The following is a 27,610-nucleotide window of genomic DNA, read 5'->3' as shown; positions in this document are numbered from 1 at the left end:
CTTTCAGGGAGTGTGTAGTATTGAAAGTCCACGCAGGTAGGAAGTATTTCATCAACTTTTCTGGTAGATAGTTACATGTGCTTGTGAAGCAGCTCCACCAGGAGCAGCCTGCCTGCTGCTCAGACCATTCTCAACTGTCACACTTCACCTCTCAGGCACCCAACCTTCCAATACGCATCATCACTCCAACATTCCATGCAGCACATAGCACATTCACACTGGCTGAGCAGGATGTCAAAATGGCAGAACAATAACATGAGCAGGATACTACATATCCCCCTTTCTTATACAACAGAAGCATAAGTCATATACCATAAATGAAATATAACAATAAGAACCCAAGAAAGGAATAATGCAAAAGAATAAATGTAATAGAAAAGAACAAATAGGAACGAGCTAAAAAATAGGTGGAAGAACACTAAGAGGAAGCAATAGGTAAATATACACAAATAGAAATGACCCAACCCTTTCACAAATAATTACAAAAGAGAAGAAAACAGTGATAAGGCGGAGGAAACAAAAAATAACAGAAAGGCATGAACGCACAAGACTAACCCCCAAACATACCCACTGGCCAGACAGGCATGCAAGGAAGAAAGTCAAAGCACAACACAAACTGAACACAATACTACACCCAGACACACGAAGAAGTGAAGAAAGGATCTCCTCCAAAGCATTGAAGAAATAGGATGAAACTACAATGTTGGGAAAGACTGGAGACAAAAGAAGACTAACAACCAATTAGAGTCCAGATACCAAGGATACAAAGAAAATGTCACATTATGCGGAGAGCTGGACAGAAGAGAAAACAGAGAAGATGAGAAGAAAATACAATGAGTATAACTCATCCTTCCACATTTTCACATCGACAATATAAAAATAACTGCATAATGTATAACTAACAGCAAAGTCTTAGTGTAGACTTAAAATAAACTGTACCCCAAACGGGGATAAATAATGTAGACGATGGGAATGAACCCAATAAGACACACCCTGTGTGAGGGTAACAGTGTACGACTGGTAGGTGAAGATGGGAAAAACCCTTTACCTACCCCCAACATAAGGACGAAAGATAATGTAAATGGGACTGACACCCATGTCCTACCACTGGCAAGAGGGTAGTGACCTAATGTAAATGGGACTGACACCCATGACCTACCCCGAATAAAAGGGGTGGGAAGAAAATGTAGATGAGACTTAAAACCCATGACTTACCCCTGAAGATAAGAGGGATAGCTAATGAAAAAGGGACTAACACCCATGTCCTACCCCCAGACGTAGGGGAAGAAAGAAAATGTAACATAAGCAAATGGGGCTGTAACCCATTGCCATCCTCTAGTAGGGAAGAGTGTCAAGTAAAGTGTGAACATAAGGAATGAAAATGGAAACCATGAAGTTTTGGCCCGATGTAGAAGACCGTAATGTGATGTGCCCAGAAATCGAGAGCAAAACAGTTCCTAGATGATGTGCAGAAACCCAAAAATAGAAACTGAACTGAAACGTCAGCCTCGTACACAAAAGGCTTAAATAAACAAAATCACAATAATGTTTGTAGACTTTTAAAGTTTAAGGTCTTCGTGTCACTGTGATCCTGTGTCACACACTAGAGTTCATGAGCAGACAGAGTTTGCAGAGATAGAAAACAGCTGACAAAGTCTTGAAACACCATGGGCAATGGCAACTCAAAGAAGAAGTCAAAACGTGTATAGTGGCACCCACAAAAGATATGCAGAGCTAGTACAAAGTGAGTCTGTAGTGGGCCCAAGAAATCACAGCCACAACATGTACTCACTATATTCACCATCAGTCTGTTTAAGTAACTATATTACTGCTCCTGGGAAGTGGCAGCGTTCCGAAGGGAAGATGGTGAAAACCCACAATCGTTGACGATCTCCATGGATGAAGACAGGATGCAGCTAGAACACAGCACTGCACCGGAAGGCAAAGTAAACGAGTGAATCCAATTTCAGCAGGTAGCGTGCTGTCGCCAACCACAAGATGGCGGCATGCATGATGCGCTGTACAGGACGGCTCCCGGCGAGCTCGGGCGGCGAATAGTGTCACCTAGGCAAATCTGACAAGGAGGAAGCTCTCGTCATCACAATGGATCCTCGAGGTGACGCGTGCGGCATCAAAGATGAGGTGAGATGCGCACGCTATAACTGTTAAACCGTTAGAATTCCAAACCGCAAAGCAGCGGTTTAACTGCCACAGGAGCCATTTTTCAGATGATAGAAAGTGCAATAAAGAAAAACGAACTTACCAGCATTTCCTGCTCGAGTCACCAGTACTGTGCCAACAGTGAGAACCCAATATGTGAAACAGATGCAAAGTAGGCAGAAAATAAAGCGCCACCGCTACCTTGCGATGCCAAGCAGAAAAGTCAGTCACAACTTTTCCCACGATGACGGACACAACAGAAAATAGCTACCTCGAAGAATCTGGAGCAGGTGTGAAAAATGCCTGACTAGTGAAACATCTGTATTGTTGAAAATCAACAAAATCAGTTGGAGGCAAAAACTTCGCCACAGAATGTTCTCTAGCCCAGATGGGCTGAAGTATCTGAACTCACTCAAGTTGACATAGCAGTAAAGCACACTGAACTCCAAAACACATTTTGGCTCTGTGGAGCTATGTATCACCTGCACACCAAAGCATAGTAGTGGCAGGTTGTAGCCAGCAGCAAACACTCTATTGTAGATAGGATTAATCTGCGCTGGATCACTTGGTGTGGAAGTTTGTTGAATAGGCAATACTTCCCATCTTTGTTGACAAGATGTATGTTGGTGGGCATGATGACAGAAACACTGCTGCTAAAATTCAAAGTCAATAGGAAGTAATTCAGATGAGCACAGAACGCCTTGGCTAGGGCTGTCCGATTGTGAGGATATTGGTGTGGCTGAGATGCGTAGTGTTTCATCTTCTTGGGTTTCTTGTGAACATCTTTGCTTGCTTGTGAAGTACTCCTTGGTTTCTTTTGGACGTTTTTGGTTTTCTGTGTAGAACTTCCTTGTGTCATCTTTGGAGTTTTTCTTTCCTGAAGATACCTCTTCCTGTACTTTGTGTTGGCAACATCAGTAGGCTCTGTAGTTTGCTCCATCTTCAGGTCCTCTTTTGTTTGCCAGGTCCCTGAAATCCGGTTGTAGCACTTAGGTAGTCACCAACTCGTCGTCAAAATAATGTAGTAATGAAAGTCCAGGTAGGAAGTAGTTAATGAAGTTTTATTGTAGATAGTTACATGTAGATAAGATCTTGTGAAGCAGCCCCACTAGGAGCAGCGGCCAGTTGCTCAGCCCATTCTCAACTGTCACACTTCACCTCTCAGGCACCCAACAATCCAATATGCATCATCACTCCAACATTCCATGTAGCACACAGCACATTCACACTGGCTGAGTAGGAGGTGAAAATGGCAGAACAATAACATGAGCAGGATACTAGAGTGCACCACACATTCTACCAAAAAAGTTCAGCCCCTGTAGTCTTCTATAGTTTCCTCCAGAGAAGTAACGTTCCCCTCTATTTGTCACCTAGTACTTTGGGGGTCCTTCACCCACACTGTATACCCCTCAAAAATCACTTCATGTGCTTGTTATTCCGTTCCCCGTTCTGCCCAAGTTAGAAATACTTAGGAATGTACTAAATGTTGCTGTGAAGTGATATAGTAAAAACTAGAGGCCATGACTAACTAGACCCTCAGGCCCAGATTACGGTGAGCCCTGCGGGAACTGATGAAGCCAAGGACAATTTGGCCTGGGACGAAGCACGCGTTGGCTAGAATTTGAGAGAAGCAAGTTAGTCTAATGAAACTAAAATCACCAGAAAATACAATATAAGTATGAATCTTGATTCTTTTGGAGTGCTCGGGGACCTCTTTGCAATTCTTGGACTTAGTTTGACTTTGTTAAACTTGTGGCGGCAACACCTCTCCCGTGAGGCACCCATTTTGACTCATTGGACTTTGTGTGATATTACTTTGGCAATAATTTTTATTTGGTTGCATATATGACCTTAATTTATCCAGCCACAAAATATCTTTATATTAAAAACAAAAAATCTTTAATGAAAATGTACAGCTTGAACATAAATAAATAATTCTCCAGAAATAATAGTTTGCACCTCTCAAATCTATATACAATGGAGAGTATTGTTTTCAATGTGCGGTATTGGCATTTCATGTTTTTTAAGTGGTCATCTTTAACCACAATTTAAAATAAATGCTAATTCACTGAGCCCTAAATCAGAAAAAGTGTCAGTCACTCTTTTGTTGAAATTCAGATGTTAAGAGAGAAAAATGCATTTCATGCTCAGTTTTCATTTTGCCTAAATCATAGGCGTAGAAGAAGGGAAATCAAGGTTCCTTTGAGCCTTGTTTAGATCAGTGATAGACTATTGAACCTTTTATTAAAGAACCTTTATTGAAACTGCTGGGGCATACCACTCCAGGCCATTCTGGCTTCCCCATTGTCTCCAGTTTCAGAATTTTTTGGTCTGTAAACCATGGACCCAATAAATCTTGGCCCAGAATCATTGAACCTGGACCTCCGTATGGAGGTGTGGGGCTGTGGGTAGCTGCTGCAACATGTCCCCACCTGTACTCTCATCTCAGCCTGAGAAAGCAGCAAACATTTTCACTCATCTGCTGTGTGTCCCCCCCTTGTCTCCACCCCATCCCCTAAAATCACAGCCCTCTAAACATCCCCTGCACATGTGTAACCCCCTTCTACAATAAGTAAGACCATGTCTGGGTTATTCCTCAGTCTGAGAGAAATAACTTGCAATCCGCAGATGTAGGTGTGGGAATACTGGACAGAATGTGCGATTACGGCCCTGCGTTGCCCCACGCCTATATCCCTGAAACTCATAATCACAGCCTTAATACCTAAATCAATTATGTTAATTTCCGATGTTAAATATTACAATAGGCAATATTGCACAGTATATTTGAATTGTAGTTATTAAAGCCTAACTTAATATCACATTTATCAAATATATCGAATTGTTTGTTAATAAAAAGTGAGAGAGATGAAATCACTTGTGGCACATTGGAGCAGAATAACATTAATACTTTCTTGTATTCATTGTTTCTTTTTTTACAGTGCTTTTAAAGCCTGCCACCCGAAAATTAAGAGTTTCTTCTTTGCAACGGACTGCCTTGAAGAGATGAACAGGTACATTCTATTTTCGTTGTACTTAGCTTGCCAAGAGTCATTATAATAATATGTAGTTCCATAAAAAGATAGTTTTACTTAACTGTTCACTTGCACACATAAAAACATTAGGATCGATGGGCATATTAAAAATACATTTACCGAACCTGTGAAAATATAAAACTTAATGAGGCGTGTAGTAGCACTGACCTAACCAAGCATAAGAGCTGTATTGAGGCCTTATAACTATCGAACAGGACAGGTTTGAGTATAGTATTGCATTTTTTCAATATTTAGTTTAGAAGTGTTATGTGTAGATTAGTGTAAAGATAAAATGAGTTTCATTTTGGGAGATCTTTGTAAAGTCCTATGTGTGTGGGAGTTCCAAGGGACTTTTCTATGTTATATGTTCTTTGTTAAGCGCAGAAATGCCATAATGTCTTGGTGCTACTCATTATAACATCCCATTCACTAAAGATTGTACATAACGCACAACTCATAAAGATTGAAGGCAGCTTTGAAAATGCAGGTTTTCTGATGGTTTTTGAACAGAGTAATAGAAGATTGGATATCCTGAGGGAAACGGGGAAAATGTTCCATTCCCTGCTGCCTGCGTAAGAGAAGGCCCTCTGGCCAAAGTTATTAGTCCTGAACTCTGGGGGAAAAAAGATATGTTTACCTGTGGAGCGTAAAGCGGCAGAATGTAAAAGTGCTGGTTGAAGAGTGCAAGCAGAATTTATTGAATAGAAAGGAGGGGCCTGTCCACAAGAATCTTATGAAGAATTACCTGGGTTTCGAATAGACGTCTATGTTCAATTGAGAGCCTGGGTAACTGAGCTAAGAAAGGAGCAGTCTGGTTCTTGTGGAAACAGTCTACCACTAAACGGGCAGGAGAGGTTTAAACTACTTGAAGACCTTTAAGGTACTGATTAGAGAGGTTAGGAATCACGTTTGCATAGTCCAGGTGAGATTGAATGAGGTAGTGACAGCCTGTTTATGGAACCCCTTTGGGTAACGGAAATTATTTTTCCTTACAACTTAAGGTGGCAAACACAAGTGCTAGATACCTTAATAGCTTTGGTTTTAAAAAGAGACTAGCAAACAATGTTGCTCCCAAGAGTATTTATATCTTTAATTGGGACAGAGATGCATCCAGAGTGCAGTGTCAGAACTTAGTATGCCAAAAATCTGTGAGGTTCTGTGTGACAAGCACCTCTGTCTTATTGTTGTTCAATTTTAGAAAGGTGGAAGCCATTTAAGAATTGGCAAAAGCAAGAACATTGTGCGAAAAACTACTGGGAGTAATGGAATTAGCATTTTCTGAAGACAATTGGAAACAGTAACTGAGTGTCACCAGCATGTACATAAAATTGAACCCTCATATTTTGTAAGGTCTATGCAAGAGGGGCCATATAGCTAATAAATAGCAGGGGAGAGAGTACAGATCTTGAGAGACTTCTTAGTTAACAAAGGTTGCTGATGGCTAAAAGTACTGAAGTAGAATGGTTTGAAAAGGTTTTGCTTGTTTGAATTAAGGCACATGTAAAAAATGAGATTATACAACACTAAAAATATTAGTAGCTCTCAATGCGTTTCATTGAATAAAAGTAGCTCTCAGTACAAAAAGGGTTGGAGACCCCTTAGACAAAAATAGCTCATGCCATTTGAGACCAAAGGTATGAGCTCTTGCCAAAAGTACGGAGTAGTCAATGATGGCACCCACCACAGACAGATCATCAGCTAAAGGTTTATGTTTCACCATAACAACTGCCTGCCAAAGGTTGTTCAATATTGATGTCACCACCAGTTCTGTACTACAGTTAGGATAAAGCCCCCATGAAAATAGTTAAAGCAATTATTGTCTTCTGTAAATGCCTAAAGTTGGATAAAAAACAACGGTTACAATAATTTTACAAATAGAGGAGCAAAGAAATGGGACAATAGTTCACAGGATCACAGCCTGGGAGAGAAGAACTTTTAACAAGTTTCTGGTTTCAAAGCAGAGGGAACTTTATTCTGATCAAAAGAGAAAAAAATACAAAATTCTGTGGCTGGGTTAGGGTCTCGAGTTATCTATGAGGAATAATATTCATATTTGGCTTCTTGCTTTTTTCTTTTATATAGAGAGTTCTTGATTATAAAGTATATTACAATTAGTGTCATACTTGCCTTTCCAGCATCTTTGTGCACAGCATGTCATGAGTTTCAATACATATATTTCAGAAGTGAACAAGGGATTCTACAGGCGTTTGATATCAAAAGCACGAGAAACCATTTTTACAAGTATTATAGAATCAAGGCAAGCTAATTGTAATTGAAAGTGTATAGAAGTTCATTTATGTGTCAGATCCATTCAAGACAAGGTTCCAGGGGGGGGAAGGCTCGATAAAGCAGTAATAAGTTAACAATTGCTTACAATTTCTATACAGTTTCTTGGTTTTCAATTTTTTTGGGGGGGGCACATGTAGTTTTTAAATATAAAGAAAACGGAACTGCAAGGTGATTGACCCTTGGCAGATATACATGTTCCTTGATGGTAGTTTTTAAATCCACATAAATAAAGGTTGCATCTAGAAACCTATTTGATATATGCGTAGGTTTAACATTCTATATGGAAAGAATATAAGAGAACATATGTTGCAAAGCTTTGGGGTTTTTCAAATAAAAAATGAAAATATCCCAACAGGATGGTATGATGGTTATTGATTTTAAAATTACAAAATATGTTTTACTACTTCAGTATTTTCTGGAGATGTTTGCTGATGGTAATACAGTAACATAATGTTGAAGATAAAAGAGCCAAATCTGACTGCTCAACATAACTATTCTCCTGAAAAGGAGTTTTGAAAATCGTCTTATTTACTGATAAGAGTTTCTAACAATAATTGCCATTTCACCGCCATGTTTATTAGTTAATTCTTTCCTGATAATAGAGTTACTGGATGGAATCCATTAATCAAGCATATGTATTTGTGTGTTTTACATTTCCTAATGGTGAAATACCGCTAATTAAATTTTTCGCTATTGCTATTGCAAGGCCTACCTCTCCCAATAGGGTAATGTAGGGATTGCATTGAAATATCTTTCAAGTGGATGGAATCCATTAATCAAGCATATAGTCAGTTCCATTATACATCCAGAGCGGACAGTAGTCAGTTCTTATTGGAAAGAAGAAATAAAGGTATTGCAAGTGAACAAAGTACATCATTGCAATGTTTATAATGTGTGCATAATGCAATTCCATTGGAGCAGACAGAGATTTGAAGTTTGGGGTCTCTGATCTCACAGTTTGAAAATATATCCTTTGGTGAAGTTGGTTTTAAAATTGTGTGTTTGAAAATGCCACTTTCAAAAAGTGGGCATTTTCTTGCTTAACCATTCTGTGCCTCTGCCTGACTGTAGAACACACAAATGGGTTGGCTGACAGTTGGGCTCATGTGCATTCAATCCAGACAGTCACACAAAGGGAGCGCAGGTGTTCCCTGCATATTCTGACATTCTGATGGTCCATCACCAGGCTGAAGGGCCTTTCTGAGATAGAGTGGTGGGAGGAGTTGTCACTGGTACCTGAGTAGGGCTGTGCCTGTCCTCACACAAAGCTGTCTCCACCCCCCTGTATTGTGTCTGGAGCCAGGTTAGGGAAAGGCAGGGTCTTATACATTGCAGAATTTTTCCTTTGAAGTATGACTGCTTCAAAGACAATAAGGGGTAGTATTTGACCTCTGACACCCCAAAATCAGAACACTTCTGGGCTGAGGACATTCTGCCAGGAAGAAGAGCTGGAAAAGCTGTCAGGGGGGACTGCCACTTTTACTGTTTGCTTTGCTGTGTTGTGTTGGCCTGCTGCTTTGCTGCTTCTGGCCTGGAGGTGACATGACTGGATTTTGCTTTCTGTATCCTGCTTCCAAGGTTCTCCAAGGGCTTGAGTTGAGCTTGGCTCCTGTTAAGAAGTCTCAGGACCATTAACAACTTCACCTGCTAGTGCATTGGCTCTTATACTGAGAACCCTGACTTGCCAAGTGGTGCCAAATCCTGCTTCCGGGCCCCTGGAAGTGTAATCTGGTGATTTTAAGGATAAAATCGATGCATCGAATCCCAGCGCCTGTTTTATCAATGCCCTGCTGTAAAAGATCAATGCATTGCCGCAGCCTTCCCCAAAGCGTAGTTCCTGTTCGACGCATCGACCACGGCCTTTACTGCAGGCCCCTGCTTGCAATCACAATGAGTCAGAAAAATCCACACAGCATAAGTTTCGATCACTGTGTTACCGTACCTGCTTCGTGGCTGTGGAATCAACGTAAAGCCTGCTTCATCGCTGTTGCACTGATGCAGCGTGTCTAGATTTTTGACATATCGTCCCTGGATGCTGATTCGTCATCGACACCACACGAAGGAACCAAGACCACGTGTCTGGAAGCTGATTCATCACCTCCCCTGCTAGTAAGGAACTGACGCATCACCTACCCTGCCAGTAAGGAACCAACGCATCCCCCCCTTCACTGGCTAGCAGTAAGGAACCGATGCATCACCTCCCCTGCCAGTGTCGTGATAGGTGATTTTCTGAATATTGAATAGGACTGTGAAGTCCTTTGTACATATTGGGATGATATTGTTACCACACTCAGTGCAATACTTGCCCACTTGGTCTGTCTCATGCCAAAAATGGCTCTTCTTAATCTGGCTGATGATGAAGGGTTCACGCATGCTGAAAGAACATTTGTGAGGATGGGCCTGGCAATAGGGAAGAGAGATATTGCACATCAGTGAAGACAGGCTGAGGATCCAGCTGTGGGGACATGATGAGTAAGGACCTCTGTTGTGTCAGGGAGAAGCCTATATATGTAGAACAGGGCTGTTCCAGGAAAAGTGAGAGGGTATGGGGGAGTTAGCAAGGATTTCATGACAGGGTTTAATATTGTTGTTTATGTTTCAATGGAGGGTTCACTACTTCATGTAAAAAGCTAAACTTTAAAAATCTGCATTTACCAGACCTAATTAACCAGATTAAACACCTGTCCACTCAAGATTAGCTAACAGCTACAGTACACAAATTAATTACCACAAGTAACACAGTACCCAAATGCAGGAAAATGTTTAGTGATTTTTAATGATGATAGCTGTACCTACCAAAATGGAGAAAGGTAGATGCTAGACAGACCATGGTTATCTTTCAGTATGGTGGTGCCCAGGCTAAGCTTGAAGGGAGATACTGGGAAGAGTAAGCGAAACATAGCATTAAATACAATACCAAAACAATGCAGTAGACAAATGGGTCAGAGAAGGGTGGAATGGGTCAGTTAAGCAGTGGGAGGAAGGCTAGGAGGCTGGAAAAGCATACTCTATACATCAGAGGAAAAGAAGCAAACAAAACCAATAGATCAGAGGCCGTATGATGAAGGCACGCATTCACACAATGCTTAGCTGCATGCTGGTTATTAGGTGACAGCACTTTCTGAAGCATATATATTTCATTTGGAATTTCTCCAAGATAATGTATGACCTGAAGACAGCAGAGCTCAGAGAGAGAGAGGAAATCACTGATCGCTGTTTCCAGTGAAATTCTGAGTTAAAACTATGCATTTTAGAAAATTAAAGCATATAAAAACCGGCTCATAGATATTCTATTGATTATCATAAGGCCCCAGAAGATTTCCTGGTTGAGGGACATTATCTTAGTAACTCATGGTTGAAAAAGAGGAAGGTTTCAAGCTCTTTTGGAAGGTAAATAGATTTGGTACAGATCCAACTTAGTTTAAAGGTAATTTTAAAATTAATGTTGCCTTGGATCATATAATTTTGTCCGTTCATAGAAATTTGCTATTTTTCTTTTTGGAAGCATTTTCATTATTTTGCCCACCACCAAAAACAAATATCCTGGGTCTGGTTTAGTTACAACCTTCGCCCACTGCCCTGGATTTGTGTAATGACAAATCATTCTATTTACTGCAGCCCTCCCTACTCCATCGATTCTCCTGAGGACAATTAAACATGGATCTTAGTGGTGCATCCAGTAAAGTAGGTGTCTACTTATCTGGTCCCAGAATTGTACCTTGCTGTAGTTTTGCCTTTTTTTAGACAAGCTTTTTCTTCTGTAAATTTATTGCACTCCGCTCCACACTCACCCTTTTTTAATTAATATTACTGTTGTTGTGCATGCTGCATTATTTTTTGTTTTGAATATTTATAGAAGTAAATGTTTGTCAAATCAGTAATTTTGCTTTTTCTTTCTCTTCATACATCATTCCAATTTTCCCTTAATCTAAAATATGTACTGTAATAATTATATATACCTAAAATATTGACACAATTCAACATATAATAGTGCTGAGAAGCACTTATGTGTCAATTGCAGTCACAAGGTCACTATGCACGGCCTCTAATATATAGAATAACTGCCACATGTCCACTTCATTAACAGTTACATTATGCACACATAATAAACATTGCAGTGGTGTACTCTGTTCACTTGCAATACCTTTATTTCTTCTTCCCGATAAGAACTGACCACTGTCCTCTCTGGATGTATAATGGAACTGACTATATGCCTGATTAATGGATTCCATCCATTTGAAAGATATTTCAAGGCAATCTCCACGTTACCATATTGGGAGAGATAGGCCTTGCAATACATGCGTTCCCAAGTTCAGGCTTTGGTGGAGACCTGTTTTGGACTACTCCAGATGGTGAGAAAATTACTTCCGCTTCTCCCATTGGATTGTAGGAGGATTGTGATCCAGGCACTGATCACATCCAGGCTAGACTATGGGAACATCCTCTAAATGGGCTTGCCGGATGTTTTCATACAACGCCTTCAGGTGGTGCAAAATTCTGCAGCCAGGGCTATTCTCGGTCCAAAACCAGGGTCCCACATGGCACCGGATCTCAAAGCCCTTCATTGGCTCCCGGTGATGGAGCGGATAAAGTTTAAGGCTTTAGTAACTTTCTTTAAGGCTCTTCACGGCAAGGGGCCCAGCTACCTCAGACGGCGTGTTGGCTGGTACACTCCGACAAGGGCACTGAGATCAACCTCGGGGTCGTATGCTTGTGTCCCTATGGTGAGCCTGGCACGTAGGGGAAGTAAATCCTCTAGCCTCCTTGGGGCACAGGCATGGACTAAACATTTGTTGCCCCTTAGACTTTCCACGGATTTGACGAATTGTAAAAAACTGTTGAAAACTTGGCTCTTTGGGAGTTAAATAATTTCTTTGTCAGCATTGTGTGATTCGGCAGTGCCGGGACACTCCTTTTGGAGTAGCTGTGCGCTTTATACATTTATGTCATTCATCCAATAGCGAAAAATGAAATTAGTGTTTTTTTACTATTAGGACATGTAAAGCACATGAGTACATGTCCTACCTTTTAAATACCTTGCACCCAGCCCATCGTGCTGCCTTGGGCCTACCTTAGGGCTGACTTACTTGTTGTAAAAGGGAAGGTTTGGGACTGGCACGTGGGTGCACTTGCCAGGTTGAAATGGCAGTTTAAAACTGCACATACAGTGGCAGGCCTGAGACATGTTTGTAGCGCTACTTATGAGGGTGGCACAGTCAGTGCTGCAGGTCCATTTGTAGCATTTGATTTACAAGCCCTGGGCACACCTGGTGCACTTTACTAGGGACTTATTAGTAAATTAAATATGCCAATCAGAGATAAACCAATCACCAATACTTTTTACACAGGGAGCATTTGCACTTTAGCACTGGTCAGCACAGGTAAAGTGCCCAGAGCCCTAAAACCAGCAAAAACGAAATGCAGCACACAGTCAAAAAACAGGAGGTCAGAAGCAAAAAGACACAGGAAATCACAACAAAAGATGCCAGGTCTAACACATACAAGATGCAGAAAGTCAAGTAAAGTAAAAAAAAACTTCATTCGACCAACATAGGCCATAAAAACAGATAAAACACACAGTAAATAAATACTAAAACTGATCAAGAGATAATAATAAATATTTCATAAAGCTGTGTCAAACAATCAGGAAGTATGTTATTCAGGAAGCGCAAAGACTAAACTTTAAGCAGACCTATAGGGTGTGAAAACTGTACAATACAAATATATATATATGTATATATATTATCCACTGGCGGTCGCCAGTAGATAGTTATAGTTACAACCTAGTTTCCATAGGAAATCTCAAAATTCTATTTTGAATAACTTTGGCGCCGGTTGACGAATCCTCGCAAAATGTTCAAAACTAATGGGGTGCTCCGTTCAGCTCCTACCCTGAAAGTCTCGGGGTGATTCGTCAAGCAGGGGCCGAGAAAAAAGGGGGGTCCCAAAACGCGTTTTCCCTATGCATTTTTCTATAGGACCTTTAGACACAGCTACAGCCCGAACGGCTGAACAGAATTACTTGAAATTTGGCAGAGAGGTAGCCATAAGGTCAAGGAAGTGCCTTTTGCAGGTGTAAATCTGTTCAGTATTTCCTGAGAAAATAGCATTTAAAAGCATATCAATATCTATACGCGCGCACCGTGCGCGCACTGTGCGCGCACCCTGCCGTGCGCGAGCGCAATTCTGATTGATTGTTAGATGTCGGTAAACATTCGAATCGGTCGAAATCAGGAAGTGTCGGCCGCCATTTTGTCTCTCGCAGTCTGAGGGGGTGATAAACAAAGGTGGAGAACGTGAAAAGGGGGCAGAGTGGACAGTTCCTGACCCCCTAGCCTTGGTCAGGGGGTCACAGAAGGACTTTTAAATCGATTTTTAAATCGTGAGGTGCGCACACCCTGCGCACACTGCGAACCGTGGGCACTCGGTGCGCGAAGCGCACCGAGTGCCCAGAGAGCGCGCGCGGTGCGCGAAGCGCACTGTCCGCGCACGGTGCGCGCACGGTGTAAAACCTGAAAAAAAAAATAAAAACATAACTTAGCATTTAAAAAAACGTACAAATTCACTGAAAAAACCATAGGTTTCACACACGTTATGGTTACGAATTAGCATTTAAAAAACCTTGCAAATTCACTTAAACCATAGGTTTCACACATGTTAGAGATAGCTGGACATTTCACTCGTAAAAAATCAATGAAATTCCCCGTTATAGTTACTGCAGGCGAATATAACTCACGCGACCGCAATCCTCTGCTGATGACGTCAGATATTACATCACTGATGACATATGTGTCTTTCTGAAAAATAAATATTTGTAATATATGTATAGCTAAAGATTAATGTAAGAAGACATGGGTAAATAAGTGTCTAAATACAGTGATGTGATATCTGACGTCATCAGCAGAGGATTGCGGTCGCGTGAGTTATAGTTGCCTGCAGTAACTATAATGGGGGAATTTCAATATATATAAAAACCACTAATGTAATACAATACAATTTCTAAAACAATCCGGTGCTGAAAGCATATAAATTTCATCAAGAGACAGGAACGAAGAAGATCTCACTTATGCTTTAGCGACTGTTAAAAAACTGGCAACTCCAAAACAAATCAGGAGTTAAGACAGCATTTGCAAGTATATCACGGGTGGCTTTACTAGTGCAAAATTATAGTGCCTTAAAAGTGGAAAAATGTATTTTTTCCGTAGGTAGCAATAATAATCACAAAAAAATTATGAAATGTAAAAGATCTTGCTCCGGGAAATTATCACAAGAGCAAGGCTTTAGCATACCTGGGTTGGAAAACCCCCTGGAAATAGATACACACCAGTGAATTAAATTAAGCCTAAACCTGGTTAAGAGAAAACGGTAGTGTGGGTTTTTAATATAAGTCCAATAAGGTTGTCCTAAAGCCCCTGGGCTCAATATTAAATATTGCCTTATTGTGGGCTTGATGAGTTACCCTGTTTTCCTTTTCTGCCATTCTCCTAGCTAGGAGCAGTGATTTTATGTCTCGCAAATCACTCGGGCGCATCAGCCTATGGTATGTAAACAGCTCAGGACGCCCTAGATTCTTTAGCTGCTCTGAGATGTAGCCCAACCATGTAATGTCAATGGCCCCATCAAGCCTCATACAGTCCTCTAGGACAAACTGGTTTAACATAGGAGTGGGGTTAGACCAGATTTTCAAACACCTCAATAATGGTGCCATAGCAATAAGATCAGAAATGTAACCCTGCCCAATTTCCTCATGTACCCTAAAGGACGGGGTACAAGGGGGTATTGCTAGGAGTTTGAAGAGGAATTTATTCTCATACTCCTGCAGTTCACTAACATCTCTGTAACTCCAGACACCACTATTGTATGTTGCCATGGGTATACATTTATCGTTATAAACCTTCAATAGGGCGGGTAACGATTTGGCCTCCAATCTCCTAGCGAAGTCCATAGCGGCTCCTGCTGCTCTGGCCGAAGTGTTTTTAGTGCATTCTGAGCCGCCCATGACCCCCTTTTATCAAACAGGATGGTCAAATAAGGGAATGTAGAGATTTTAGTCAGCACTACCCCCCTGCAAAAGAGCCTACGTTTGGAAAGCTTGGTGTTACCTTTCGTCATTATATGTGACTTGGAGAAATTTCTAAAAAGGTCAAGTGAGACCATAAAATCAGTGAAAGTATTTAAAAGTCTTTGCAACCCCACTGCGTCATCTGCATATAGCAGAGCTGGGATAAGTTTGGGACTTGTTCTGGGGATATCTTTATACGCAGCTGACAGATCATCCCCTAGTTTATGAATTTATTGGCTGAACAAAACAGGGGCTAAAATGCATCCCTGTCTTACCCCTCGCTTGACCTCCCAGGATGCTGAAAGTGAGCCATTTTCATTTTATCTGGCTCAGGCCATCAGATTTGAGTGTGACCAGTGCATGAAAGCCACCAGATCAGTATCCATGCCCATATCTAGTAGCAGAGGCCATAATTTGGACCTATTAACACAGTCAAATGCGGACGTTAGGGCCATAAAAGCTATTTGCAAACATCCCCCTTTGGCTATTGTATATTTACCAATCACTAAAGCAAACTGATGCATTGGTCTAGGGTTCCTCTGCTTTCCTAAAGCCATATTGCAGGTCTGAAATTACATTGGAGTCATCTAACCAGTGTTAGGCGGTCCAAAATCACCTTCCCCATAATTTTTGCAGCCGAATCAAGTAAGGGGATCAGGTGATAACAGGCTGGGTCGTCCGTCACTCCCTTTTTAAAAATCGGTTAGATGACTGCAGTAGACCATGAGGGCGGCAGGCTGCTGCATTGAAAACCCGGGTCATGATCTTGGCCCACCTCACAGGATCGGCTTTATAAAGGTCCAACGGAACCCCGTCTGGACCCGGCACTTTCCTCCCGGCTGTGGCCCAATGGCTTTATGAACCTCATCTACCATAAAGGTCAACGGTGGTGTAAATGCGATTGGCTCCTATAAAATATTGCTCACTCCTACATCCACCCCTCTATAGACCTTTTCAAAATGTTTGACCCATTTATCAGTGTGGATGGTACAATCCACTCTATAGGAGTGCTGGTCTGCAAAAAAAAGGTCTATTAACACCTTCCCAGAATTTAGAGCTAGTGGACAATACACTGGCCTGACTTAGATCATCCGATGCCTGATCTCTTATAGCTTATTTTCTTTGCTTGATGGCAAATTTATAATCTCTTCTACATGCCTTCACTCTTTCCTCATCCCTGGGTTTTTGTTTCAGAGCGGTCACAAGGGATTTATGTGATTTGGAGCATGCGCCATTGAACCATTTTTCCCCTGACCATCACCTGCTCTGCCTCTGGCCATTAGGTTGTCCGCGATCCGCTTTACTTGATTATTATAGGCGTCTAATACCTAGCTGTCCTGTGTATGATTTTCAAGACAGAGGTCGATGTCTTCCGTGCCTTCTGCATAAAACTTATCTTGAAAAAGTCCGATATTATCTTCTCCAACTTCATTCTGCGTGCTTGGTCTATTGGTTTGAATTCCCTATTCGATAGACTCTTACCCTCAACCCCACAGAAGACCTGAACCCCCACCAGTTCCAAAGTCAGCCAGTTATAATCACTAAAGCTGCTCTAACAAGGGTTTAAGTTAAGCACAGCAGGGAGCAAAGGAGAGGATACCAGGATGAAATTAATGGCAGAGGAACAACCCCTACAAATAAACGTTGGGACGGAATCTAGTTCGCTGATGTTTTCAAGGCAATGTAGATTGTTAACTGCAAGCAGACTCTATCCGAAGACCTTGGTCCGAATGCTCAAAATTAACAGATGGAGATAAGACGTCAAAGGATACCTTGCCCAAAGTTCAGTTTTGTTGGGAAAGCTGTTCGTTAAATTCCCCCACAATGATAATCTCATAATATTGGTGTCCCACCTCCCCATAATGCTCACAAAATCCCTCCAGGGAGGCAATGAGTTCAATATCATTATTCCTACAAAAAGAATTATAGATGTTAATCACCAACAAAGTAGGGCACTTGATAAAAGTTAATTCCACTGCTAGTAAATGGGGTGAGTGAAATGTCACCACCTTGGGGGTGCAAGCGATCTTAAGCGATATCAAAGTGAGCAGGCCACCCTTAGGGCAACCTACCGTGGAGGGAGATGCAGCTTTAAAAAAAGATGTGAAGCCGTCCAGAACAAAAGGAATCAGGTGTGTGCCAGGTTTCCTGCAGTACGACTATGTGGTAAGACCCTATTTTCTCTAGCCACTGAGCATCATCTCTTTTGACCCTCAAACCCATGATATTCCAGATCATTATTTTAACGATTGGGTGGCTAAAGGGGGTGGGGTTGGACTGTGGTGAAGAAATGGGCACTTCGACCGATAATATAAAGGGAACCCTACATTTGGCCCACCCCCAAAAGATGCAGTTTGTCAATCTCTATTATCTAAACCCTTCAATGGAGCAAATCTTTTGGTGAAAGGAATGGCTGATCTTATGTTCGAAAGCTGTGATATCCTCACTGGTAAAGGGTCCTGATTAATGTAGGAACTCATCGGGTATGATGTACCAGTGGGGTAGGAGAAGCGGAACGGAATGACCCTAATTGTGGTTTTGGACTCTTGCCTGCGATAGCTATCAACCATAGCTTTTGTGTGTTTAGGATATTTTAGGTAAACCATTTTAGGTAAACCACAATGCAGTCTACCTCCCTATCCTTTTTTACTTTGGAGCCGAACCATCCCACTTTTCTAGCCATAATAATGTGAGGTGATATGTAGGGTCCATTTACTATCGTGTTGTCACACCAGTGGGTAACCTTATGCAACAAATCTATCGTGGTCTCCATTGTGCCCTGCTTAATGGGTGATACACCTGTCAAAAAACCCATCAGAGGAGATGACTCTGGAGGTAGATTTAAATAGACACTGTCCCCATCTGTCATTGGAGGAAGTCTAGTTGAATTAGAGCCAAAAGCACTAGGCCCTTTAGGCAGAAGTATGGCTCGAGGGCCAACCCTCTGGGACTCTATACCCACACTGCCCCCGGTTGCTTCAACAGTTATAGGTGAGCCCGGACCCCTATATGATCAGGGACCCTCCTGTGCAGGTCGTTTGACCCCCTGACCTGACTGTGGGTTGTCGCTATGCCCCGTGGACTTACAACCCTCTCTTGAGGGGACTGTGGGTGCAGGTTCAGCACCCGCAGCCACCACCATACCCGGGGCTTTCTTGGAAAAGGGGCTAGGTTGAGTTTCAATGAGTTGAGTGAGTGCAGGTTCTATCCCTACGAGCCATGACATAATGGGAGCCAAGAGGGATTTTATCCCATCTTCAAATTTAGGAAATACTTTGACCACAACCAGCCCCAGAACCATCTGATCCAGCATTACTGGACTGGTAACCTTCTTAGGAGGCTGAACAACTTTTTTTACCTCCGAGTCTCATCTTTTTATAGGGGTTCAGACAGGAGTGTAGCATCATCCTGAATAATATCAATACTGTCCAACAGTTCAACACTTGGATTTATTTTAGATGTAGAGCCCGCTGTGTCTTCTAATGACAAAGGATCAGCGTGGCTCAGAGGCTCCTGAGGATGAATAATAATTTTCATCCAAGTCTCCTCTCAGTCAGAGCGATTTCTTTTGATAGGACATTTGCTGGCCTAGCTAAACAAGGATTTGCAATGCAATAGGTTTCGCATTTGTGAGAGTTTAAGCCATTGGCATTGTAAATGACAATGCTTTTTATTTATCTGTTTTTATAATTATCAAATAAATAAAAGGCATTGTCATTTACAATTTCAATAGCTCAAACTCTTGTAAATGCGAGACCTATTTCATTTCAAAGAAGTAGCAAACATTGTCCCAGGCTGCTTGGAAAGTGAAAGCGCGCATGGCACGCTGAATGTTGCAGGAAAGCATGTGTTGCCTGCAGTAGGAGACACTCATTAAAGAAAAATAGTGCTTACAGACTAAAAAAGACCTACATGTCGGCTGCCTGTTATCAATATAAGCAGGAACCCAGCAAGTACAATCTAAATCATTTAAAAATGACTGAAAGTGAACATGGTCTCCATCCCTCTCCAAAAACCTTTGAAAGACTCCTTATGCAGATATAATAGGATCTTCTAGAATGCCCTGCAGAGTGTTTCTGAATAATCTGAAAAAGGAAATCGGCTGCATTCTGATACCTGAAAATGTGACACCTTATTGAACCTTGTTGCTTTAAACAATATTTGTGTAAATGTACCCAATGCAAGGGTTAATCTGACCAAATAAAATCGTCGGCCTTAATCTCTCACTAAAAAAGAAAGACTAAACTAACATGCATCCTTTGTTTTGTTTACAAACTGATCTCGCTATTAAAAACTAGGGCAGCACGGCGTGTTTGCATACCCTGACTGCTCTCGGTGGACCGTGGATGGCTAGCAGTGCCTGCACAATATCTGATGTCCTTCTCCCGACTAAAGCAGGCACAAAATCAAGACAGGTATACAGATACACTGACATAAAACATGCATACAGGAACAGTGGAAGCACAGGCTCGTGTGCATTAGAGGTGCATATGGATGCACAGATTTAAGACATGCAACAGACACACAAGCCAGACATGAGTGCAGAGGCACGCACATAGGCCATGCATACAAAACCATGAAATACATGCAGGCACAGAGACATAAGGCATTCATATGGAGACACAACTTCGAGATATATACAGATGTATATTACAGACTACCATTAGGCCAGAAGCAAGTCATGCATACAGAAGACACACAGGAACAAACAAAGGCAAGATATGGACACCGAAGAGCAAACATAACACATGCAAAGAGATACAAAGACATAAAAGAAGCATACAGACACACCACAACAAAACATGCTGAAGAATAAACCAAACAATGTACCCACGGAGCATGTCGACACAAAGTATACACACAGACAGCACCAACATACGCATATACGCAATGTGCACAGGCACAGAGACAACACTTGCGCACGGAGAACGTACAGTCAGACGTTATACAAAGAGACACCATAGACTGATACACAAACACACAGGCATACAAACATAAAATAAGCACACAGATGCACACAAACATAAGACATTACGACGCTGGGTACATAAACAGACGCTCAGACTTGGGATATACGAATACATAGTCAAACATACATCAATCGAGGAGCACAGAGGTGAGCACAGAAATGCCAGCAGACAACATACAGCTGAAATACATAATATATACAGAGCACACAGAGACTAGTGGCAGGGAGTACTCAAGTCGAAGACACACGTTACTCACTGATTCAGTGCTCCTGGGCAGTCTCCATCGAGGTACAGCTCCGGAACGTGAGCCATCATTCTTGCTGGTAACAGAAACCTGCACAGCACACCGGGAGACACCGATAGGAACAAGGTATGACCGAAACACCAGATGCTCTCTGTACCACACACACAGCAGCTCTGTTGGACGAGAGCACTTCTGGTGTGCAGCACACACAAGCAGCGTGCTCAGAGCTGTGCTAATGAACATGGTAACACCAACCTGGTGTGATCCGACAGGAGATTTTTTGTGGTTTGTAATTTGTTTTAACCTCTACGCACCATGTTGATTGGAGTCAGCGTGGATTAAAGGATGGCAGTAGCATACAGTCAAAGTCCAAGTCTATCATTTACCAATGTTGGTGCACGTTTAATAACTACGCCACATGAGATTCCCCACAGACCAGGCCCTACAGAACTACTAGCTTTTCCTGTGTAATGTAACTGGTGGTCATCTAAAGTTCTCCTATAGGTTCCGCTCGAGTTAGCGCAAAAAAAAAAAAGCAAAAATTAATCGCCCTTGCATCCTCTTGGAACGGAGTAGGGCGATCATGAGCGATTTTTATACAAAGACATAAAAGAAGCATACAGACACACCACAACAAAACATGCTGACGAATACACAAAACAATGTACCCATGGAGCATGTCGACACAAAGTATACACATAGACAGCATCTAAAGTGCTCCTATAGCTTCCGCTCGAGTTAGCGCAAAAAAAAAAAGCAAAAATAAAACGCCCTTGCTCCTCTTGGATTGGAGTAGGCCGATTTTGTATTATGGGAACGCAATCATACACAACATCTTTATTTCTAAATAACAAACACAATGAATTAAAGTTTTTATTTTCCCTTTAACTGCTTTTTCCTTCTTCTGAAACAGGTCTCTGTTCTACTCGATTGTGGTGTAGCAACATAAATGAAACCGAAACCGAGCGAGAGGCGGAGCATGCAGACCTCGGCACTGAAATCACGGCTGGCAAATGTTAACCTTTAGATTGCAGAAAGGCGGCTTAGAATTATGCACTGCGTTCAGCATGAGAGCCTATACACCTATGGATCTGTCCATGAGTACCGCAGTGGAATAGACGTGCGCACACCAGGAGGTGAATACGGAAGCCTGGGTGCGGGCTTCTCAGTCTGTGGATGCTTAAGAAAGTTCCCCTCGGACATAGATTAACCAGAAGAGTGGACGGAAACTGTAGTTAGGCGCTGCTGCTTCCGGAATAAACGGAAGTGATGCATCGGATCTACAGCCAATTATAATCCTTCAAAGAAAAGCAATGCCAGTGTTTACAAATGGCAAGCGGCAGGAGAAATTCACAGGAAAAAAGCGGAGTTTCACCCCTGATACACATTACTTGAAATCTCGGAGAGACAGTGCATGCACACTGCCTAGGCGAGACCTAAAAAGAGTCTAGGGTGGTTGCTATGTCCCCTCTAGGTGTGCCGACATTTAGCTTCCTCTTGCCCATACTCGAAGGCAACCAGATGTTTAGGACTACTACAACCAGTTATCTCAGCAGTCTAACGCTGTCTTTGAAGGTAACTTGCGGAGCCTTATATGTATGCTTATGCCGTACATAGAGTTTCCTGAATATAAAGCTAAGTTCGACCAAACACAACAAAGGTAGAAGGAGTGTGAAGGTAAGCAAGGGTTAAATGGAAATTCAGTATCTTGTAGAGACCATATCCATGCTGTCCCAAATCAAAGGACCAAGAGCGGAAGCCACAAGCAAACTAAGTAGGTGCCTCCGGGTGCAAAACCAGTCACATAGGCAGCCGCCGCAAGAGTCACTGGGGCCTGTAGTCTGCCCCCTCCTCTGCCAGTGTTTCAGGCGTAACTCGCAGCAGGAACCCCAAGCAAACTAAGTATGCGCCTCCGGGCGCAAAACCAGGCATGTTGATGGTGGCCGCCGCAAGAGTCTCTGGGCCTGTAGTCTGCCCCCTCCTCTGCTGGTGTCTTGGGTGTCCCGCACAGCGGAGGCCCAAGCAAACTAAGTCGACACCTCCGGGCGCAAAACCAGGCACGTAAGCTGCGTCTGCCGCAAGAGTATCTGGGGCCTTTTGTCTGCCCCCTCCTCTGCCGGAGTCTCAAAAGTCACCCGCCGCCATACTGTATCTGTCTGCCACCCTTTTCATATGCCAGAGGCGCTGTGGAGTTAGGTATATTCAGTGGAGGTACTTAAATTAAATCAAGCAAAATCTTGCAGTGATCGCGACCTCCTGGGGTCCCATCAAGGCCATCACCTACTCTGCATCGTCTAGATGCCCAAAGTCATTCTCATATTTCTCCCTTAAGGCTGGGAAGGATTCTGGAGTGTTAGGTACCAGGGACTTATGTTATGTTATTGCAACTTATATAGCGCACTTATTCCCGTGGGTGTCTTGGCACTTCCGGTTCTGCATACTGTGCCAGGACATCTAGTTTCTAAACAAACATGTCTTGAGTTGTTTTCTAAACTCAAGAAGGGAGGGAATCATCCTAAGATGTAATGGAAGGGAGTTCCATTCCTTGATGGTATTATAACTGAAACTCCTCCCACCCCAGTTCGTCTTTTTGATTCTAGCAGTGGGCATCAAATTGGCATTGGCCGATCGCAGAGGTCTCTTTGGGGAATACGAGCTGAAAAGGTCCCAGAGAAATTTCGGACCCTCTCTGTGCAGTGCCATGTGGGCAATGCAGAGAGCCTTTAATTTAACACGCTGACCGACTGGCAGTCAATGCAGATCCTGGATACCTGTCCTAACAGACTGATATTTGGGAGCATCCAGGACTAGTCTAGTGGCGGCGTTTTGTACTGCCTGCAGCGTTCTAAGTAGGTTGGACTGGAGGTTAATATATGGACCAATATAGTAATCTTTTTCGATAAAACTGGCAAGGTCAAAACCGTCTTTCTGTTTTTTTAGGAGTAAATAGGATAATTTTTCTTAAAGTTTTAATGGTAAAGTACGAGGAAGACACAACCTTGGAGACCTGGGACTTAAAGTTAAGTTTCTTGTCTATAATGTCACCAAGATTCTTGGCTTTAACTACAGGTGTGGGAGGGGGGCCAAGGGTGTCTGGCCACCAAGCTGGAGACCAAGGTGGAAAGAGGATTCCAAACAAAACCACGTCAGTTTTGCTTGAATTCAACTTCAAGCAGTGCCTACTCATCCAGCTGCTTAGTGTGATCATACAGTCATGTAGTTTGAGGGAGTGGTTAACATCCTTATCCACTGTCGAAATTACCAACTGGGAATTGTCGGCATAGGAAGTAGGAATCAAGTTAAAACTTCTTATCAGTGGTGCAAGTTCGGAAACATAAATGTTAAAAAGCGTAGGGCTCAACGAGGAATCCTGCGGAACCCCACAAGGCAGGATAAAAGGTGCTGACTTAAACTTGCCTAGGTGTACTGTTTGGGTTCTGTCTGATGCAAACGATGTTAAAAGGGAGAGGGCCTTTCCTCCTATCCCTATGGCTTTTAATCGTTGGACCAGAAGAGCATGGTCCACAGTATCAAATGCTGCGGATAGGTCGAGCAGAATAAGAGCTGCCGACCCTCCACCATCCAATGTAGTGCAAATTTCTACTGTGGTTTTTATCAGAGCCGTCTCAGTGCTATGATTTGCTCTGAAACTGAACTGACTATGGTCTAAGATTTGATAATCTGCGATAAAGGTGGAAAGTTCAACATTTACTATTTTCTCTATAATTTTCACTGGAAGAGGGAGTCTCGCGATAGGACAATAGTTGTCAGGGTCAATTGTGTTCAAATTAGGTTTTTTAAGAAGCGGCAGGATACAGGCATGTTTCCACGTGGTAGGAAAAAGTCCTTGTGAGAGCATCTGATTAAACACCCTGGATAGCGGACTAATGAAATGGCTGATGTTTTGTAGGATCCTAGGGGGACAGGGATCATCCGGAGATCCTGATTTGGCAACTGAAGAAGCGTAGCTATTTGAGTTGAAAATGTTGGGGTGAAATTTAGAAAAGACGATTCAACTGTGGCTTCCTGTTCTGTAAAATTAGTATTTGACTTATATATAATTAGGGCTCCCGGTTTAATGGTATTTATTTTTTTGCCATTTCCGTCTGTATTTATCCATATTTATTTTTGGGGCATTTTATCTGTATTTATCCACATTTATTTTTCCCACAAGTAAAAGATGAGGCTACAGCTAGTATTTTTCCACATTTATTTAAACCCTGGCCACTACACTGACCACTTGAAATACTGACCCCTTGAATCAAGGTGCTCTTTCACACAGACTCCTTTCTCAGACCTAAAATACATATTTGCCATCACTGCAAGTCAGTGGATTTAATATGAAAGTCTTCAATAGACACACATGAAATAACCACCTTTTCAGACACACCGGGCGCAGTTGAAAAGCGACAGACTTGTTATAAATGTAAATTTGCTGCAGAAGAAACAGATCTTGCAGGCTTTGTGTTCGAGGATGAGATCAGTGGAATCAGACCAGCAGGAAGAGCAATAAGGTGCAGCTTATTAGTAAATGTACTCCAGCGCTAAGAAACAGCCTTCAGTGAGCAATAAACAGGTTATTGGCATGCGAGTGACGCATTCTTAGGAAGTACCTCCTATCCATCAAATCTTACTTATCCCTTCTGTGCTGATATGCATAGCTCAACTAATGCAAGCACCCTCACTTAACACCTGGTGTCTCTGGTAACAGAGATGTGGTCTCACGGCTAGACTGTCGACTTTGGAGCTGGGAGACCAAGGTTCGAGTCTCGGGCTCGACTCCACATCCTGTGATTCTGGGCAAATCACTTAATCTCCTAGTGCCTAACAAAATGAATGTGTCCTTGTGTAACGAAACAGGTGCTCATGTGAAGCGCTCTGATTGATGCCCGATTTCTCAGGTCTAGTTCGCGCTACATAAAACAAAACAAAAAATATATATACTTTCCCCCAGTTTGAACGTTATACTACGGAATGAGCGGTCCTGATCCTTCCTACGGAGCCGCACTGATACATGTACATTTCCTTCTCTTTCCCTTCTTCCATTTATTTTATTTGAGTTTTTCCTCGAAGCCATTCTTTCCATTGTATCTTCATTTGCCCCCTTCTAATTGTATCCTCTTTCCTTCTGATTCCTTTTTTCTGTATTTCATGCATGCCTTTCCTTGGCACGCTTTTCCCTTCTTTGCACCCTCGTTCAATTTTCCTCTCACCTTTTTGCATTGTCGTTTGGGTTTTAATAATTTCTCCGTCACATCGTTTAGCCTCTGTGCCCCCATACCCAGGTCAAAGTTAGGGGTCTTGTTAACATTGTATTCTGCCCCAGTAGCGCCCCCCCTTAAAGTGGATTTAGGGGGCTACAATGCACCCCAGGCAGTGACGTTTAGATAATTTTTTCTGGGGGTGTCCCAATTTATAGACCCACTCATGCAGCCCCGTTTCAAGCAGCACCTTTGGTTTCCTGAAAGCGCAGGAGACCTTGAAAACACCACCCTATCAGGATAAGATGGGCAGGTCCGACGAAAAGTGTGGATTCGGCGCCGACCACAATCAGGAGTTTGTGTGTGAGGGAAGGAGGCGCAGGCCTTCGACCTTGGCCAGAAGCCCTGCGTGGGACTGGACTCTGTTTGCACTCTAGAGAAAATCCTATAATCCCATGTTGTCACTCCTTTAGACTCGAGCGTGGGGGGGCGGGGTGCTCCATTTCAAGTGACTCAATTCTAAAAGTTAAACTTTTTGGAAATCGATCTTCACTTTTGAGCTAATGCAGTCATTGTGTTCAAGTTTGCAGTTTTGATATAGTGCTTTATGCTGCCTCCGAGCGCTTCAGTTTTTCGTAGCTAAAGGAAGTAGGGGCGGTTAGGGAATTTGCCGAGGAGCACAACTGAGCTGGTTCTCCGTGCAACTTTTTTTTTTTTTTTTTAAACACAAGCATTGCACTTAAATTCTTTGCTGAACCATGCTGAAAATAATAAAAACTAAGGGGCAGTTTCAGGGTCACTGCAGAAGACACCGCCCCGCTCTTACTGCCCTCACTTTTCTCAGAATTTTACTTGCCCTTTATTTCACCCAGATTTAATATCTGGAGGGGCTGCGCCTATGGCCGCTGTTTAATTACCTACAACAGTCACAGACAGTGAAAAATGCAGATACGATGAAATTGTGCTTCATGGTAAAGGGTGCAGCTGGAAACAAACTGGGTGCTCCCATCGCGGAGCTGGCAAAACCCGTGCAGCAACGAGAAGCCACAATCTTGGCACCATGCATTATGAAAAAACGTTGTCAGGGGTGTTTCAAATGTGTACTCCAAAGAGAGAACCTTAATTACCTAAACGGGTAAAAGCGCTTTACATTAACGCACTGGACCAATGATTTATCTAAATATTGTCGATATCAGCTGCCACCCACGTCACCCGCCGATGTCGCTTCTAGCGCCTACTACAGGTGCTAACGTTTCTAAAGCACTTCCACTTTTATTAGACATGGTAACAGACGCCGAGAGGCGTTGATTTCTTTACATTAAGGTCAATTCCGATAGGTTACCAAGACCACACAGCTAGAAAATAGCAGGGTTCCAACCCCCCTCTCCCGAGTAAACGTCATCACACGTGTGCCGGTTGATGTTCAAATCTCCCATAGTTACCAGCCGCACCCGAGTACTTCGCAGGTCTTTAAAAGACCATTCACTTGTTAACGAGGCTTTGTTGTAAATGCTGAAAACACCAGAGGCCATACTTTGTGAGCAATCACCATACCATCCTGTTTTGCAACTCTCTGTGGAGCACCGCAGCGCCGCAAAATGTTCTAGTATTTTCCCGTTTTTACATATAAATACAGACAAAGGAAAACTTGT

General features: G+C 42.5%; 1 protein-coding gene across 1 annotated transcript in view; it reads left to right on the top strand.

Moving 5' to 3' along the window:
• Positions 1-27,610, top strand: part of LOC146829166 (connector enhancer of kinase suppressor of ras 2-like) — a 1,989,112-nt gene that overhangs the window by 1,578,109 nt on the left and 383,393 nt on the right. Inside the window, exon 19 of the mRNA XM_085606439.1 lies at positions 5,100-5,171. Within this exon, the coding sequence (XP_085462565.1) occupies positions 5,100-5,171 (72 nt within the window). The remainder of the gene's footprint in view (positions 1-5,099; positions 5,172-27,610) is intronic.

Source organism: Triturus cristatus, chromosome 5_2, assembly GCF_964204655.1.
Source record: "Triturus cristatus chromosome 5_2, aTriCri1.1, whole genome shotgun sequence".
Taxonomy (NCBI): Eukaryota; Metazoa; Chordata; class Amphibia; order Caudata; family Salamandridae; genus Triturus; species Triturus cristatus.
This window is presented reverse-complemented; position numbering and strand designations above follow the sequence as displayed.